The following is a 17,249-nucleotide window of genomic DNA, read 5'->3' on the forward strand; positions in this document are numbered from 1 at the left end:
TATATTTTTTGATGATGTACCAGATGTACATCTACTGTAAACAAATAAACAAAAATCTATTGAAGTAAAGCAATATTGAGTAAGACATAGTTTGAAGAAGCAGGGCCTGTGATTTCTGCTTTGTTCAAAGGTTACTTATAGCTTCTGCATTCTTAGAATACTTCATTGTTGCCACGTTTCTGGCACATCTCATATTCTAGTTTGTTTGTTACCTCTCTTAATTTGTTTACATACTGTTAGTAAGCAGTGGTCACTGTTACTCACACAACTCTTAATATAGTGTGGATCAAATAAATGATCCATGCCAGGTTTAACGCTTAGGAGTTGGTGGGTGTCTTTTTTGTAATGAGTGTTTAACAGGATGCAAGTGTTAATTTAAATACAAGTGTTGTATAGTTAATGTAAAGTCTTCTGAGATGTCTTTCTGCCATATCAGAATTCCACAGGTTGCATGGCTTAAACAACAGAAATTTATTTTCTCACAGTTCTGGAGGGTGAAACTCTTAAGATCAAAGTGCCAGCGGGGTTGGTTTATCTTCAGGCCTCTCTTCTTGGCTTGCAAATGGACACCTTCTTGCTATGTCCTCACATAGCTTTTTCTCTGCTTGCATGCCCCTGGTGTGTCTTCCTCTTCTTATAAGGACATTGTATATTAGGGTTCCAGCTTTATGACTTTATTTAACTTTAATTACCTCCTTAAAGGTACTGCTTTCAAATGCAGTCACTTTGTGAATTTGGGCTTTAACATATGAATTTTGAGGAGACACAGTTCAGTCCATGACGAGGTGATTGTAAAAAACACAAGGTTTATATTTAGAAAGTGTAAGTTCTGTCAGCTTTTGTGCTATTGGAGGAAGTCCTGTAATTTCTCTAAGCATCTCTTTCTCACCTATAAAGTAATGACAATAATTAATTAATGTTAAAATGCTTATGTGAAATTGTGGTTATTATGATACTTGATCCAAATTTCAAGCTGTTTATTTCAGAATTTTCTTTTGAGAGGAAGGTAACAAAATGAGTGTTATTTCTCAGAAAGTTAAAGTGAAATAAAGGATGCTATTAATACCTTCATAGTTTAGATTAGAGGTTACATTTGGGTAACCCATGGGCCGGAAACAGCTTCCAGAATGGTTGTTGGCTTATACAGGGCTTAAAAGTTTTAGAGTTAGTTTTCAACTTTTAAAGTTAGTTGAATTCACATAAAAAATATGTATTTCCAACCTAGTCTCTTTCTAAGCATGGTAGTAATATTCCAGCACTGAGCAGCATGGTTGCTGCAAAGGATATGGTTTTTCCACTAATCCACAATCCCTGTTATGTCTGCATGTTGGATATTACTATTTATTATCTTATTTGTGCAGATACTGAGGGAAATATATTATTACTTTTAACAAGTATGTAATAAACGTAGGAAAATGGAAGATAAAATGTTAGGACCACATGTTTGGGAAAAAATAATGACAATAGTTAATTGTAAAAATGAGTAGTAGTCCAGTATATCTGTTAAGAGAATACACTTAATGTGCTGGCCTGCTTTGCTGATTCCCTGTATCCACTAGCCCCTGCTGGCTTTGGATTTTCCATTTCTGTCTTGATGAAAACTGGTCTTTTAAGAATAAATGTAGTCAGATGAAAAGTAAGCACCTATATTTGTAAACAAGTGGCAATAAAGACAGTTGACAAAGTTGAAGGAAGTGTGACATGCTTTAGGTATTCTGTTTTGCTTTTCTTATTCCTAGTGTTTGATCTTTTAAATCTATCCTTTGGCAGAAATTTATTATGGCTCACATTGATTGAGGATCTTAACATTTTTCTCATTTTCTGATAGTATAAAAGTTTTGTTTTGAAATTATTTGCCTTAATTATAAAAGTTCACCTATCTTTTCAGGTCTTCTTGAGTATCTACCTTATGTACTCATTGCTTTTTCAGCCTCCACTTTAACTATGTGCTAAGTTGCTAGTAACCCTGAATAGGGAATGTACTTTCCCCCATTCTGTCTTTATAATACCAAATTCTACTTTTCCATGAGGACTAATTGAATCTCACCTCTTCTGTACTTATTTATCTTTTACTTATTTATAAAAAGTTTTAATTAAATATGCTACATGTCAATTAAAGTATAATTGATGTACAGTGTGATATATTGAATACACACACACACATGCACAGACTCTTCACTTAATATTCCATTATTAAGTTTGGAGCCTTTTCTGTCAGAAAAATGATTTTCAAACTCAATTTTATTCTTCATTCTTCCCCACTGTCCCTGTTAAATTTGTCATTTTGAAAGAAAGTGGTATATTTTATCCATCATATTTGAACTCTCAGTACATTGACTTGTTTTCTGAGAATGACATCCTTCCACATTATCACAATAAAATAATCACACTCAAGAATTTAATATATAACTTATATACAAATTTTCCCAGTTGTCCCAATATTATAGCAGTTTTTTCTTTCATTTATTTTCCTGCAAACATATGTAGACATGTATCACGTTACATTTAATTTTAATGTATATTTATTCTCTAATGTTCTTATATTTAGGTACATATGGTATACCCCCATGATTAGATTCAGGTTAATAATTTTTGGCAAGAATATTACAAAAGAAGTATTATGTTCTTTTCAGTGCATCATATCAGGGAGTGCACAGTTGATTAAGGTGGTGTCTACCAGATTTCTCCACTGTTTTTCACCTATTGGTTTTAGGATTGATGATTCTTTCCTGAATCATGTATTACTATGGTGATTATAAAATAGTGTTTTTTCTGTCTTTACCATTTGATTCACGTTGATTGGTTGGCATTCTTCTAAAAGAAGAAATTTACTTTTCTCCCTTTCCTTTTTTCTTTTTTGTCTCAGTGTTGGCACTTATATATATTTTTAAATATACAGCAGGTTATAGTCCATCCTTGTCTTTCATTTTGATTCTCCATTTGTTCCAAATTTTGTTAGTGGGAGTCTCATCCATTGTCCTCTGCTGTGTCTTTGTCAATTTGGAGCATTTCATTTGTTTTCTTGCACAGGATTGATTCACTCCAGGTTTTGCCCCAACCACAGCATTAGCTATTTTGTCAGAGTTCTTGTTCCTTTTACTGGAGAACAGTATTTAGAAACCAAGATATGGGCATTAGGTATGCTCCTTTTGTGGACAGAATTAAGAAATATACATACTACACTGACAGAGATATTTTTATAAATTTAAAGTTAAATCTGATGCTTCTAATTTAAACCTGATATCATAGTTCTTCCTCATCTGTTGCATATTTGTGTCTGAGAATTCTGGCTCCCAGAGTATTAAAATATTTACTCATTTGCCTAATTATAATACCCGAAATAGTTTCAGAATTTCTCTGCATATATCACTAAAAGCAGTAAACTTACCAAGTTCAAGATTTCTTTGCTGTTCTTTTCGTCTTGAATGCAGTGGAGCTATATTGTTCAAAGTGTTTTGTTCAGATGTTGGTTGGCTATTTTAGTTTCTCGTGTGTGCTCATTATCCAATTTATATATTCTTAGGCTCATATGTTTCTTTTTGTGTAATTTTTGGAGGTTTGCTATCTTATTAATTTTTTGACTATATAAAATATGAACATGGTTCAAAAGGCAGAGTTTATATAAGACACTATGTTCACTGAAATCCCACTCTTCTCTTTATCTCTCCCTCCTGATCTTACCCACCCTTTATAAGTAATCAATACTGTGAGTTTGTGTTTGTGGCGTGTGTACATACTCTTTCTCATACCTTATATAACATTAACAGCATAATGCATATATATGTTTTGTACTTTGTTTTTTCATTTGAAAATATATCCTGAAAATAATAATTTTTATATCAGTTCCTGGAAATCGTTCTTGTTCTGTTTTTACTACTAAATTGTACTCCATTTTTGAATGTACCATAGTTTATTCAGCTAATCTCCTGTATGTAGGAATTTAATGATTTCTAATCTTTTCCTGTAAAAGTATAGTGTTTCTGTTATAGAGCTATTTTAATTAGCTCAACAAAATACTAACAATACCAGGTACTGGCAGGGTGCAGGACAGCTGTGCATTTGCTGTTAAAATGCAAAATGGTTCAGTCAGTTTGGAAAAGAGTCTGTTAGTGAATTTATAAAGTTGAACATACACTTACCGTATGACCCAGCAGTCTCACTCCTAGGAATTTACCCATTATGTTTACACAGCAACATCTACCTGAATTTTTATAGCAACTTTATTCAAACATTGCAGAAAGTAGAAGCAACCCAAGTGTTCTTCAGTGAATGAAGAGATAAATGAACCATGGTATATCCATAGTTAGAGTGTCACTTTGAAGTAAAAAGAAGTAAACTATAGATACATGAAATAACACAAATGAATCTCAAATGCATTATGCTGAATGAAAGAAGCCAGATTCAAAGGTTACATACGGTATGAATCTCTTTATATGACATTCTTGAAAAGGCAAAACTCTAGGGACAGGAAATGGATCAGTGTTTGGCAAGGGCTGAACATTATGGGGAAATTTGACTACAGAGGGGCATGATGGAAATTTTGGGGGTGGTGGAACCTTCTTTTAAAATCTAGATTGTGACAGTGATTATAGGACTAGATGGATTGTTTTAGAATATAAAGTTGTTCTAGAAAGTTGTCACTAGAAAGGATGGATTTTCCTCTATGCAAAATACCTTAAAACTTAAAAAAAAAGTTTTATAGTAAACCCCAAAACCTGAGAATTGTTTTATATATAGTTGGAGATGTTTCTTCAGGGTAGGTTTCTAGATTGCTGATTCAAGGGATAAATGCATGTATATTCTTGTGGGATAATGTGAAATTCTGCTCCATAGAGATTGAACCATTTTCTGAACCTCCCCACTACCAGCCATGTATGAAATGCTTATTTTCTTACAGCTTCTTTCAGGGAGAATTTTGTTAAGTTTTTGATTTTTTGCCAGTTGCATAAATGAAAAATAGTATCTCTGTATAGTTTTAATTTGCATTCCTATTACTGTGGGTGAAATGTATCTGAGAAGTTTGAGAAGCGTTTGTACTTTTTTCCCCAGTAAGCTATCTGTTTGTTTTTTTACCCATTTTTTTCTGATTTTTTTCCCCCTTCAGTTTTTATGATTTGCTTATATATTAGGGATATTAGTTCTTTACCTGTAATAAGATTTTCTTCTACCTACTTTTGATCAGCTTAACTTTTCTTCCTCTTAGAACTTTTATATTTAATACTACATTCATGCTAAATTTCCTTTTTGCCTGATAGTTTAGAGTTTCTTAGCATACAGTCTCTCTCTCTCTCTTCAGTTGCTAAGTTGTGTCCGACTCTTGTGACCCCATGGACTGTAGCCTGCCAGGCTCTTCTGTCCATGGGATTCTCCAGGTAAGAATACTGGAGTGGGTTGCCCTTTCCTTCTCCAGGGGATCTTCCCAATCCAGGAATCAAAGCCGGGTCTCCTAGACCCAGCAGATTCTTTACCGACTGAGCTATGAGGGAAGTCCTAGCATACAGTAGACTATTGTAAAATAAAGATCAGTTGAATTTTTATTTTCTAAGTGTTCAGGTTGAAGCAGAGAATTCTTAAAGGACTCTGATTTGATTTGGTTGCAAGATGTTTTGTAATGCCTCAATAAGGAGAAATGCTATTATCTTTCCTGATTTTCTTCTGTTTAGTGCAAACACTTGAGTAAATTAAGTGGTAATTTACTTAGGGATTTTGCAGGAAGAAGTTGAATAATTTGTGAGATGCTCAATGGAAAAATGCTGTACTTTTAGGGTAGGGCTCTGGTCAGGGTATTCTTGTGTGTTCAAAGGCTTAGAGTGTTTTTATGCTTTTACTCGCTCTAGTCACTTAGAATCCTATCTTCTAGTTTGTTGGTGTGTCTGTGGTGTTAGTCCAGCTCTGTTAGAGCTTATGTCCAAATGAATTCTACCCTTTTTCTCTCTGAAATTTGTAAGTCAAATAGTTCAGAAATGCACACTGGTAAAAAAATGTTTGCCAGGTACTTCTTGGCTTCTGGACATAATACAGGCAGTCACAGCTGGATCTTCTGAATTCAAAGGCAGTGCCCCTTTAGCTAATCATTTGTTGTTTTCTCTCTTGAGAAAAATACCTGGTACATTTTAGTGACTTGAGATCCAAGTAATTTTCAGAAATAGGTACCAAGTCCCTACATTCATTTATCAATACCAAGAAACCAAAGTACCAAAATTCTCTTTTATGTTAAGTAGTAATCAAAAAGTAATTTCAAGATCAAGAATGGCCCAAATAATTAGTGAGAAGCGTATCTAAATTTTTTACAAACTTCTGTCTTACTCTTTTTGGAAGATCCACCTGCTTTGAAAGAGTTAATGAGAAAAAAATAAATGGGTGTGTGTGTGTGTGTGTGTGTGTGTGTGTGTATCTCCCAGGCCTACTTAGAGGGAAAACAGGTAGTTTTACCTGCTTGTTACCTGCAGATACTCTTTCCCGCACCTCCATTCACTGATGAGCCTCTAAAGTTACGGAGAGAACTAAATTCTAACTCCTTTTTTTTGAGGGGGAAGTTTGTGTTATAAAAATATTAAATGAATATATCTGATAAAGCTTGAGTGTCAGTATTTTAAAATAAAAATCTCCTTTAAAGAAACTAAATCATTTTCCTTACCATTTATGAGATTAACTTATCCACTAACCTTTCCATTTTCAGAGATTTCCTTTGACTTTAACTAAGATATATTACAAAAGAAGAAAAACATATCATAAAACCAAATCCTGATGTTTTTCAAGAATTTTCATAATGAGAAATACTCTTTCTTTTCTTCTTGATATCTAATATTCCCATTTCTCCCCCTGAATCTTTATATCTTATCTAATGTATGTTGTGTGCAGAGGTTCATAGACTATTTTTTCTAGGTGCTTTTCATTAATCCTATTTATAAATTAGCTTTTCTTATTTTGTAATACCCTCTGTCTCCAGACTCCTTTTGCCATCTACGTAGTGGCATCATGTGACAGCTGGGGTATTGGTGGATATAATGGTATTTAACAACAAATAGTCTATACACAATAATTAGGAATAATTGCTTCGACTAAAGCTGTTGTAGGTATATAAGACTGAAACAGTCAAATTAGCCTTATAGATTGGTGTCTAATGGCACATGATCTCTGGTGGGTATGTGAATGTATTATTGTTGAATGTAGTTGTTGCCTCGATGATATCTCTCTGTGGATGTGGTAGGCCAGGCATCCATAGATTATTTTAGCAGCTTATTATTGTCTGTTAATTTAAAATATATCAAAGTTTTCTTAATTTCATGGGCTTTCCAAGTGGTGCTAGTGGTAAAGAACCCGCCTGCCAATGTAGGAGACTTAAGAGATGCAGGTTCGATCCCTGGGTTGGGAAAATCCCTTGGAGAAGGGAATGACAATCCACTCCAGGATTCTTGCCTGCAGAATACCATGGACAGAGGAGCCTGGAGGGCTGTGGTCCATAGGATTGCATAGAATTGGACATGATTGAAGCGACTTAGCACTAGCATTCTCTTAATTTATATAATATTACATTGTGCTCTCCTTACCTGCCACCTTACCTGCCTCCTGAGAAACCTGTATGCAGGTCAAGAAGCAACAGTTAGAACCAGACATGGAACAATGGACTGGTTCAAAATTGGGAAAGGAGTATGTCAAGGCTGTGTATTGTCACCTTGCTTATTTAACTTATATGCAGAGTACATCATTTGAGATGCTGGGCTGGATGAAGGAAAGCTGAAATCAAGATTGGTGGGAGAAATATCAATAACTTAAGATATGCAGATAACACCACCCTTATGGCAGAAAGTGAAGAGGAACTAAAGAACCTCTTGATGAAAGTGAAAGAGAAGAGTAAAAAACCTGGCTTTTCAACATTTTTTCAACATTTAGAAAATGAAGATCATGGCATCTGGTCCCATCACTTCATGACAGAAAGATGGAGAAACAATGGAAACAGTGATAGACTTTATTTTCTTGGGTTCCAAAATCACTGCAGATGGTGACTGCAGCCATGAAATTAAATGATGCTTGCTCCTTGGAAGAAAAGTTATGACAAACCTAGAAAGCTGATTAAAAAGCAGAGCCATTACATTGCCAACAAAGGTCCATCGAGTCAAAGCTATGGTTTTTCCAGTAGTCATGCATGGATGTGAGAGTTGGACCATAAAGAAGGCTGAGCGCTGAAGAATTGATGCTTTTAAACTGTGGTATTGAAGAAGGCTCTTGAGAGTCCCTAGGGCTTCAAGGAGATCAAACCAGTCAATCCTAAAGAAAATCAGTCTTGAATATTCATTGGAAGGACTGATGCTGAAGCTGAAGCTCCAATACTTTGGCCACCTGATGTGAAGAGCTGACTCATTAGAAAAGACCCTGTTGCTGGGAAAGATTGAAGGCAGGAGGAGAAAGGGACTACAGAGGATGAGATGGTTGGATGGCATCACCGACTCTATGAACATGAGTTTGAGCAAGGTCTGGGAGATGGTGGACAGGGAAACCTGGTATGCTGCAGTCCATGGGATTGCAAAGAGTTGGACATGACTGAGCGACTGAAAAACAACAAATAGTGTGCTCCCAGGCATAAATTTCTTGCTGTGTGTGTGTGTGTTAAGTCACTTCAGTTGTGTCTGACTCCTTGTGACCCTATAGACTGTAGCCCACCAGGCTCCTCTGTCCATGGGATTCTAGGCATGAATACTGGAGTGGATTACCATGCCCTCCTCCAGGGGATCTTCCTGACTCAGGGATTGAACCCATGTCTTTTATGCCTCTTTCATTGGCAAGCGGGTTCTTTACCACTAGCACCACCTGGGAAGCCCGGAATTCTCAGTTACATAATCTAAAATTTTACCTACTGTTGGCTCCTCCCTGATAATAAAGAGGTTTGAAGGTACTCTTCAGAAACTATATAGGGAATTAGGCAGCTGCTGTCCTTGGTGATGAAATTATTTCATGTGAATTCTTAAGGAAAACAACTAGTTAAAAAAGTGGGATAATCTTAAGTGTATTGTTTGTGACTACTGTTGGTATGATGATAGATCTGTTTGAACTAGAAAAATACAGACTGCAGTATCTTAATGTCTTGAGTTCCTGACTGCCATGCAGAGGAAATGTTTAACTATTTTAATCATGTTTCTATATCTCAGAAAGAAAGCCCTTATGAAAGGAAATGACAGCGTCCTACCACAAAGTTATCTCTTATCAGTTATAGTCTTAGTCGATAATGATTTGTCAGAGTTGGACATGTGTAAAATGCAAGGGCTGTGTTATTTACTTTGGAAAGGAAAAATTAGATGAAGCTGATAAAGACGGAGTCATGGCTTTTGTTAGGAGACAGAAACCATTAAAGGCAGTCATTGTTAGCTTAGGAAAGTGTCCTTGGACCCCTCCCTCTGTCCCAGCTGTAACCTAAACCTGCTTGAATCATTCTTTGCAACTTGAGGGGAGGGAGGGACAACTGAGGGGAGAAGAATGAAGACAGCTCTGACAGAGATTTAGCATTTTAAATGGGGAGCAAAATGTGGACCTTGAAGCAGACTATTTATTTGAGTCAGGAAACACTGCCTTTTGTTCTGGTACTCACTCCCATTTATTTAGGTTTTTGAAAGTTCATTTCTTATCCTTCCAAACGTGTAGCATTCCTTCACGTACAGTGTATGTTGCTCTCCTCCTTTCACCTTTCTGTAGATGTGATTCTTTTTCATTAGTGGAAGCAGAGAAAACACATTTAGCTCAAAGCAACATGAGTCAGTGCATGCTTTACATACCTTTCTTCTCACAGCACTCCTCTGGTTTCCTCACAGTGCTCCTAGTGTTCCTCACAGAAGGGAGCATGAAGGAAAAATGATTTCTAAATAGTAGACTATTTGGAGGGTGGAAGTCAAGTTTGTGAACTTAAGCCCCATTCTGCTCCTTTTTATCTTGATTTCTGTGTACCACCTTCAAGGCAGGAAAGCATGTCCTCAGGAGGACTTAACTGGATTATGGTTTCAGAGGCTAAGAAATAGCATTGACAGCCCTTCTGCATCAGAGTACTTTAAACAGTTAGAAGCTGAATATGATGATGTCAAGACAGCCTCACAGAGAATAGATTTGGTTGTAAATATTTGGTGGAGATGACAGAAAAGGCCTTTGTCTCTTCTCTAATTATATCTATTTTTTAGTTGGTCCAGAAAAACCAGTCTTCTCATGCCATTAGTAAAGGGCCCCATTAGGTTATTTGTCACAGATTTCTTGGAAAATTGTCCCCTAAGGTGGGATGATCATTCTTTAAGGATGGGTCTGACATGTGAAAGGGCTAAGACTCTGCCTGAGCAATGGCTAGAAGCAGTTTCCTTTTGAATGAAAGGCTTTGAGTTCAAAGCAAAACAAAATAATCTGTGTGAAGAACATAGAAACAAAGTTGTAATTAAATTTGTTGTTTAAAATTAAGTAGAATGTTTTTAATATTTTTAAAGGTATATATTTCTAAAAATAACTTTATAATCATTAATTCTAAATAAAAGGAAAAAGTTTAATTTTCCAACGGAGCAAAGTAATTCTTTCTATGCATTTCTTTTCTTGTCTTTTCCATGTACGCATGTAATTTTTAGGTAATTTAAATACTATTGTAAATATAATTTTATGGGAATTTTCTATGTTTCTTCTTTTGAAATTGTTTTTCACTTAGCTACAGTTTTCACTAGTAGGCTCTGATTTTCCGGAAAAATAAAATAGATTTCCTTGAAATCTCCACTTCAGAATCAAAGAGGAGTGACTGTAAAGGTGCTTTAATGTTGTAGTCATTTCAAAGAAGAGTGCCTGTAACGATCACCTATTACCCCTTGTTGTGTTAAGATGAAAATGAATGTCCATTTGTATTCTTAAAGTTAGAATTTTTACATGCTTTTTAATCATACTTTTTTTTACCTACATGGTGCCTGTCCATGAAATGTTTTTCTTAGTAATTTGGCAGTGCTCACTAACTCTTCTAGATTTTTTTTTTTCTTTTTTTAAGTAAAACTATGCTTTGGTCATGGTGTAGGATCTTGAGAACCTTATCAGTCTTTGGAGTCACAAAAACGTTTGTTTGGAGTGCTTATAGATACATAATATATTGAGTGAGATTCCCAAACATAGAGGTTTAATTTCTGATCTCATGGATGCAAAGCAAATAAACAGAATAGCCAATAAATTTGAACCAATATATAGAGATGTAATGGTTTTACAGGGAAAAGAAAGTGGATATTGTACTATTGAATTGTTGGATGAATAGATTTCATTAGAAACAGCATCCTGATGAAGAATCAGTTCGCCCAAAGAAGATATGAGGTTTAGTTTTATGAAGTAAAGGAAACAGACCTTATAGTCATGAATCAGCCCAATCCAATTTAGCTGTGTCTGCTGCTCGTATTCAGATGAATCATACAGTTACTAGTATTGTACTAAAAGCTGTAGTCTTTGTCTGTATTTATCTTTAGTTTTTATTTTAGTCTTTATTTTGACTGCTGTATTTCTTCATGTAATTTTGTCTTTTCCTTTTTGTTCTGTTTTGCTTAATACTTGCTTTTTAGTGTTTCCTTTTATTCTTATTAAATTTATTTAGGTCAACTAATATTTTCCTTTTTCAGATGAGGAAATTGAGGTCAAAGTAAATTGTGACTTATTCATCATCACAATTGTAATGAATCAGTTTTAGCACTGTGACTGTATTACAGTTCTTGCCTGAAGTTTTTTGTTTTACTTTACTTTTTTGATGTCTAGGATTAATCTGTATGCATTTTTCATACTATAATTTGTTGATACTCTAGGTTTGATTTTTCCATTCATTATCTTATTTTTAAAAATATCATCTCCCCTCTCTTCTTGGAGTATATCTGTATTTGACTGCATGCTGTCTTAAATATTCACAGGTTCTAATGCCCTTTCCTGCTTTTTTTCTGCAGCCTCCAAATGTATCTCTAAAAGCATATGCAAGACCAGAGACACCTGTTCCTCTTCTCTGTTATCTGTTCTTCAATTCTGTGTCCCACCCTTGGTGATAGCCTCACTGTTTTTCAATCTATGACTGATATGCTAAAACGAGGTTTCTTGAAGCATACTTTGTTTTGCTGTAACACTTTAGTATTAAAAATGAGTGCTGTTGCTCTTCATAGCTTTGTTTGAATATTTTGTGACAATTTTGGTTGTTTTGCAGGTACCTGGGGCCCAAGATTTGGTTGATTTCTCTCCTGTTTATCGATGTCTACACATATATTCTGTCTTGGTGAGTCTTTGGCTTTGCCTAATAAAACTATATTGAATTCAGATCTCTGCTTTCTCATATTTGATAGTTTTTCTTCTTATTATTAAGGAATAAGAAACTACTATTAAGGAATTGTTATTGTTGTTCAGTCACTAAGTCATGTCTGACTTTTGAGACCCTGTGGACTACAGCACACCAGGCTCCTCTGTCCTCCACTATCTCCCAGAGTTTGCTCAAATTCATGTCTGTTGCGTCAGTGATTCTGTTTAACCATTTCATCCTCTGCTGCTCCCTTCTCCTTTTTTAAAGGAGTATCAGTTATTAAAAAATAATCTTTTCATTTCTTCTTGAATCTTTTATTTATCTTTGCCAGGTCATATGTGTTAACTAGTAACATTAATTTCTGTCAGTCATCAAAAGATTATTAGATTATAGCTAAAAATAGTGACACACAAATTTGAATTTCTACTGTTAATTTTAAAATGTGGCATTCATATAACACTAGCCTATCTTTAACTATTAAAATAAGATTTTTTTATTCCTGATGGTAATTACTCCTTTGTCATGTAACACATATGGAAAGAGGAACCTCTCTGAGGAGAAATACTGTGGATATCAGTGTCATTCTAAGAAAGGCGCTTTATCTTTTTCGGTAGTATACCTACATGCAGACACACAGATACATACAATCAGTAAAAAAAATTAAACTCTAAAGTATCATCAAAGACAGATTGATGAGAAAAGTCCATTATCAATAAATTTTATAACAGAATTCAGTGAATCTTCTATCAGGTTTTCAGTCTATTTGAATATGTCTTATTGCCTAGTACCTATGCCTATCCATATTCTTTCCTTATATATTTACCATAATATCATTACTCCAGATAGTTTGGGCGGACTTTATAGCCTGAAGTGTTTTTGGTAACCTCCAGTAACTTGAGAGCTTCCCTGGTGGCTCAGAGGGTAAAGTGTCTGCCTGCAATGTGGGAGACCTGAGTTCGATCCCTGGGTCGGGAAGATCCCTGGAGAAGGAAATGGCAACCCACTCCAGTACTCTTGCCTGGAAAATCCCATGGACAGAGGAGCCTGGTAGGCTGCAGTCCATGGGGTCTCAAAGAGTTGTACACTACTGAGCAACTTCACTTTAGTAGCTTGAGAAAAGAACTGATAGCTTCTTCTCTTCTTCCTCCTCTCACTTGTTGCCATCTGCTTCCTTCTTCCCCTCTCCTTTTCTCACTCTGTATTCCTTTTCTCTGTTCATCGTTCTTTTGTATAAAAATGGGGCTTCCCTGGTGGCTCAGCTGGTAAAGAATCCGCCTGTAATACCAGAGACCTGGGTTTGATCCCTAGGTTGGGAAGATCCCCCTGAAGAAGGGAACAGCTACCTACACCAGTATTCTGGCCCAGAGAATTCCATGGACTGTATAGTCCATGGGGTCATAAAGAGTCAGACATGACTACTTTTTAATATCATGTGTGTGAAAGTCGCTCAGTTGTGTCTGACTCTTTGCCACTGCATAGACTGTAGCCTGCCAGGCTCCTTTGTCCATGGAATTCTGCAGGCAAGAATACTGGAGTTGGTAGCTATTTCCTTCTTCAGAGGATCTTCACAACCCAGGGATCAAACCCAGGTCTCCCTCATTGAAGTCATATGCTTTACCATCTGAGCCACCAGGAGAATTAAGTAAATTATATACATCTTAGTTTGTGACATGCTTTTTTTGTCATTTCATACAAGGTCCCCTGTTGTATTGCATTTTATCATGGTTTTTCCATTCATTCCCTGTCCATAACTCCACTTGTCTCTTATCCCCAATTATACTAACTCTATTATGTTTAACATATGATCATGGTTATGTTTTTGTTTTTGAAAAGTATATAGTAACTTTGTATTTGATTTTAACTTATTCAAATAGTATTGTCTTATGGACCTAGTTCTATTTCTTATATCTTTTGTTTAGTACTATTTTAAATATCTGTTCCTCATTATAGTTTGTATATTTAGTTCATTGCCTCCTGCTTATATGTGATAGTTAATTGATCCCATTTGTATTTGCTGTGTTTTAATTATCTATTACCTTAGTGTGTGTTAGTCACTCAGTTGTGTCCAACTCTTTGTGACCCCACGGACTGTGGCCCACCAGGCTTCTCTGTCCATGGGATTCTCCAGGCAAGAATGCTGGAGTGGGTTGCCATTTCCTTCCATCAACTCTTAAATTGCCTAATATATTCTGTTGTAACAAATAAATACCCTCTTATGGACTTGTAAGTTTCTATACTTTAGGTATGAAATTCTTGGTTGTAAGGTATATGTGTAATATTTAATTTTACCAATTTCTAATTTCTGAATAACCTGATGGATATTGATATCATTTTAATTTGCATTTCTCTGATTGCTGGTAACATTATACTTCTCTTTTTGAACTTACTAATCCTTTAAGATTTTTCTTCTCTGAACTGCCTACTTTTAGTCTTTCTTCAATTTTTTATCAGATATCTTGTTTTTGTCTTTTCTGTTTGCTGGAAAGAGACATTTCAGGCATTCTTCCAATATTGTAGATACTAACAGTTTAGGATATTGCAAATATCTTTTTTCCAGTTTGCCACCAGATTGTCTGTGTTATCTTTCATGAAATATAAATCTTTGATTTTAATATAATTAAGTCAATCAGTAGTAACCTTATAACCTGTACTTTTTGAGTTTCGTTATTTGAAAAATCCCTCTCTCTTCCAGGTCATAGAGTGTTCCTTTTACATTACCTTTAACATTTTACCATTCACATTGTAATTTTGATTCATCTTGTTTTCACTGTTGTATATAGTATGAGATAGGGGTCCAACTTAATTTTTTTTCTGTGTGATGAATTCAGTTTTACTAATTCTATCTATTACATAATCTGTACCTTACTCAGTAATTCCTGGTAGTACTTCTGGCATCCACTGAATATTCATATTTGTATGAATCTGTGTGTGTCTCAGCTCTATAATTTGTTATATATTTGATTTTGTAATATACATACATAAATAGTAAAAGAAGTCCTTTTTCATTTTTCCTCTTTTAAATTGCTTTCACTATTTATAGATCTTTATTTTTCCATGTATATTTGATGATCAGTTTGAGTTTATATGAAATAAGTCCTAGAATTTTTATTTGAATCAGTTGAATTTATAGATAAGTTTTGGGAAAAAATGATCACTTTATAATGCTAAGTCATCCCATTTGTGGAAGAATAAGGTCTACTTTAAAGTTATTTAATTAAGCTTTATTTTTCTCTGTTAATAGTCTTGGGCACTTTTTGTTTAGTTACTAGCAGAACACTTAGTTTTTGTTGCTATCTTCTGCTTTAATTTCTAAAATTATTGCTGATATTGAGAAACACTATTGGTTTTTATAAGTTAACCTACATCTGGCAACCTGCTCAATTCTTTTGTTAGTTATTATAGTTTGTTTTTTGGTTTATGATAGGTTTTCTGTGTGGTTGATCATAGTATATGCAGATATTTACTTTGTTTCTTTTCTTTCCAACCACTTATCTCTGTTCTTTCTATTGTGATGTTGTATTGACCAGGATCATCATTATTTTGTTGTTCAGTAAAGTGATAATGGACATCCTTCTCTGATTTCTAAATTCAAAGAGGGAGTATCTAAAGTTTCTCCATTAACTGATGTTTGCAATAGCATTTTGGTAAATATTCTTTATCTAGTTATTCCTAGACTTATAATTTTTTATAAAAACATAAATGAGTATTGAATTTTATTGAATTTGTTTTCCAAATATATTGATACAATGCTGTGGTTTTTATTCTTTAATTCATGAATGTGATGGCTTTCATTGGTAGATATTTTTGATAGTAAACAATTCTTTTATTCTTGGATAAATCCAGCTTGTTAAGGATGTAAATCACTGCCTTTCTTTAACTCCCTGTGGAATTTGACTTCTTTTTTGTCTATTTTATTTTTAATCTTTTTTGTATCTATGTGTATGGCTATGAGTAACACAGGCCTAGTGTTGTTCTTACTCTTCTTCTTTTTTTTTTTTTGTATTTTCCTGTGTGGTTTGTAAGTCAGTGTTATTTTAACCTCATTAGAATTGTTGAACATCTTTCCCTTTTTTCGGTCTTATGAAATGATTTATATAACATAAAAGTTACCTATTTATTGAAAGTTGAGTAGAAATCACATTCAGTAATATGCATTTTTCATTTGCCACATACTTCCTCCTCCTTTTTCCCATATTATCTTACTTCTATGACCCACTCCAGTATTCTTATCAGGAAAATTCCATGGACAGAGAAGTCTGCTGGGCTATAGTACGCAGGGTCGCAAAGAGTCAGATGTGACTGAGTGACTAAGAGCATATGCGTCATGATTTTGTTTACTCTCTTCAATAGTATGTATAGATAAAGGACCATATTTGCTTATGTAAAATTTTAAGTTTTATTATAAGCCTCATAATTTTAAAACCAAGTGACTATTTCTTCATAAAGTATATGAAAATGGGTAGTTTGTTTAATGTTATATCCTCAGTACCAACAAGAGTTCTTGGTGTAGGTACTCAATAAATATTAGTTGAATGAATAGATAAATAAGTGGTACCTGAAGATGGATAGGGCTTCCCTGGTGGCGCAGTCAAGGACTTATTGCTTTTACAAAATTATAATCTGTCAGGAAATAAGTTACAACATTTGAATGGCTATAATGTGACAGCACTGTATCTTATCACTGTGTGTATGCTCTTTCAAGTGAGAAGTCTAGCAGTGACTCATAAGAGCACTAAAGAAAGCCAGCAGTGACTCATAAGAGTACTAAAGTAACCTAGCAGTGACTCATGAGAGCCCTAAAGTAAGCTAGCAGTGACTCATGAGAGCCCTAAAGTAAGCTAGCAGTGACTCATGAGAGTACTAAAGTAAGCTGGCAGTGACTCATACGAGTACTAAAGTAAGCTAGCAGTGACTCATGAGAGTACTAAAGTAAGCTGGCAGTGACTCATAAGAGCCCTAAATTAAGCTAGCAGTGACTCATACG

General features: G+C 34.9%; 1 protein-coding gene across 1 annotated transcript in view; it reads left to right on the forward strand.

The window, feature by feature from the left end:
• Positions 1–17,249, forward strand: part of EXOC6B (exocyst complex component 6B) — a 697,089-nt gene that overhangs the window by 309,093 nt on the left and 370,747 nt on the right. The window contains exon 8 of the mRNA XM_040223938.1: positions 12,176–12,244. Coding sequence (XP_040079872.1) covers positions 12,176–12,244 — 69 coding nt within the window. The remainder of the gene's footprint in view (positions 1–12,175; positions 12,245–17,249) is intronic.

This window comes from Oryx dammah, unplaced genomic scaffold, assembly GCF_014754425.2.
Source record: "Oryx dammah isolate SB20612 unplaced genomic scaffold, SCBI_Odam_1.1 HiC_scaffold_25, whole genome shotgun sequence".
NCBI classification, from domain to species: Eukaryota; Metazoa; Chordata; class Mammalia; order Artiodactyla; family Bovidae; genus Oryx; species Oryx dammah.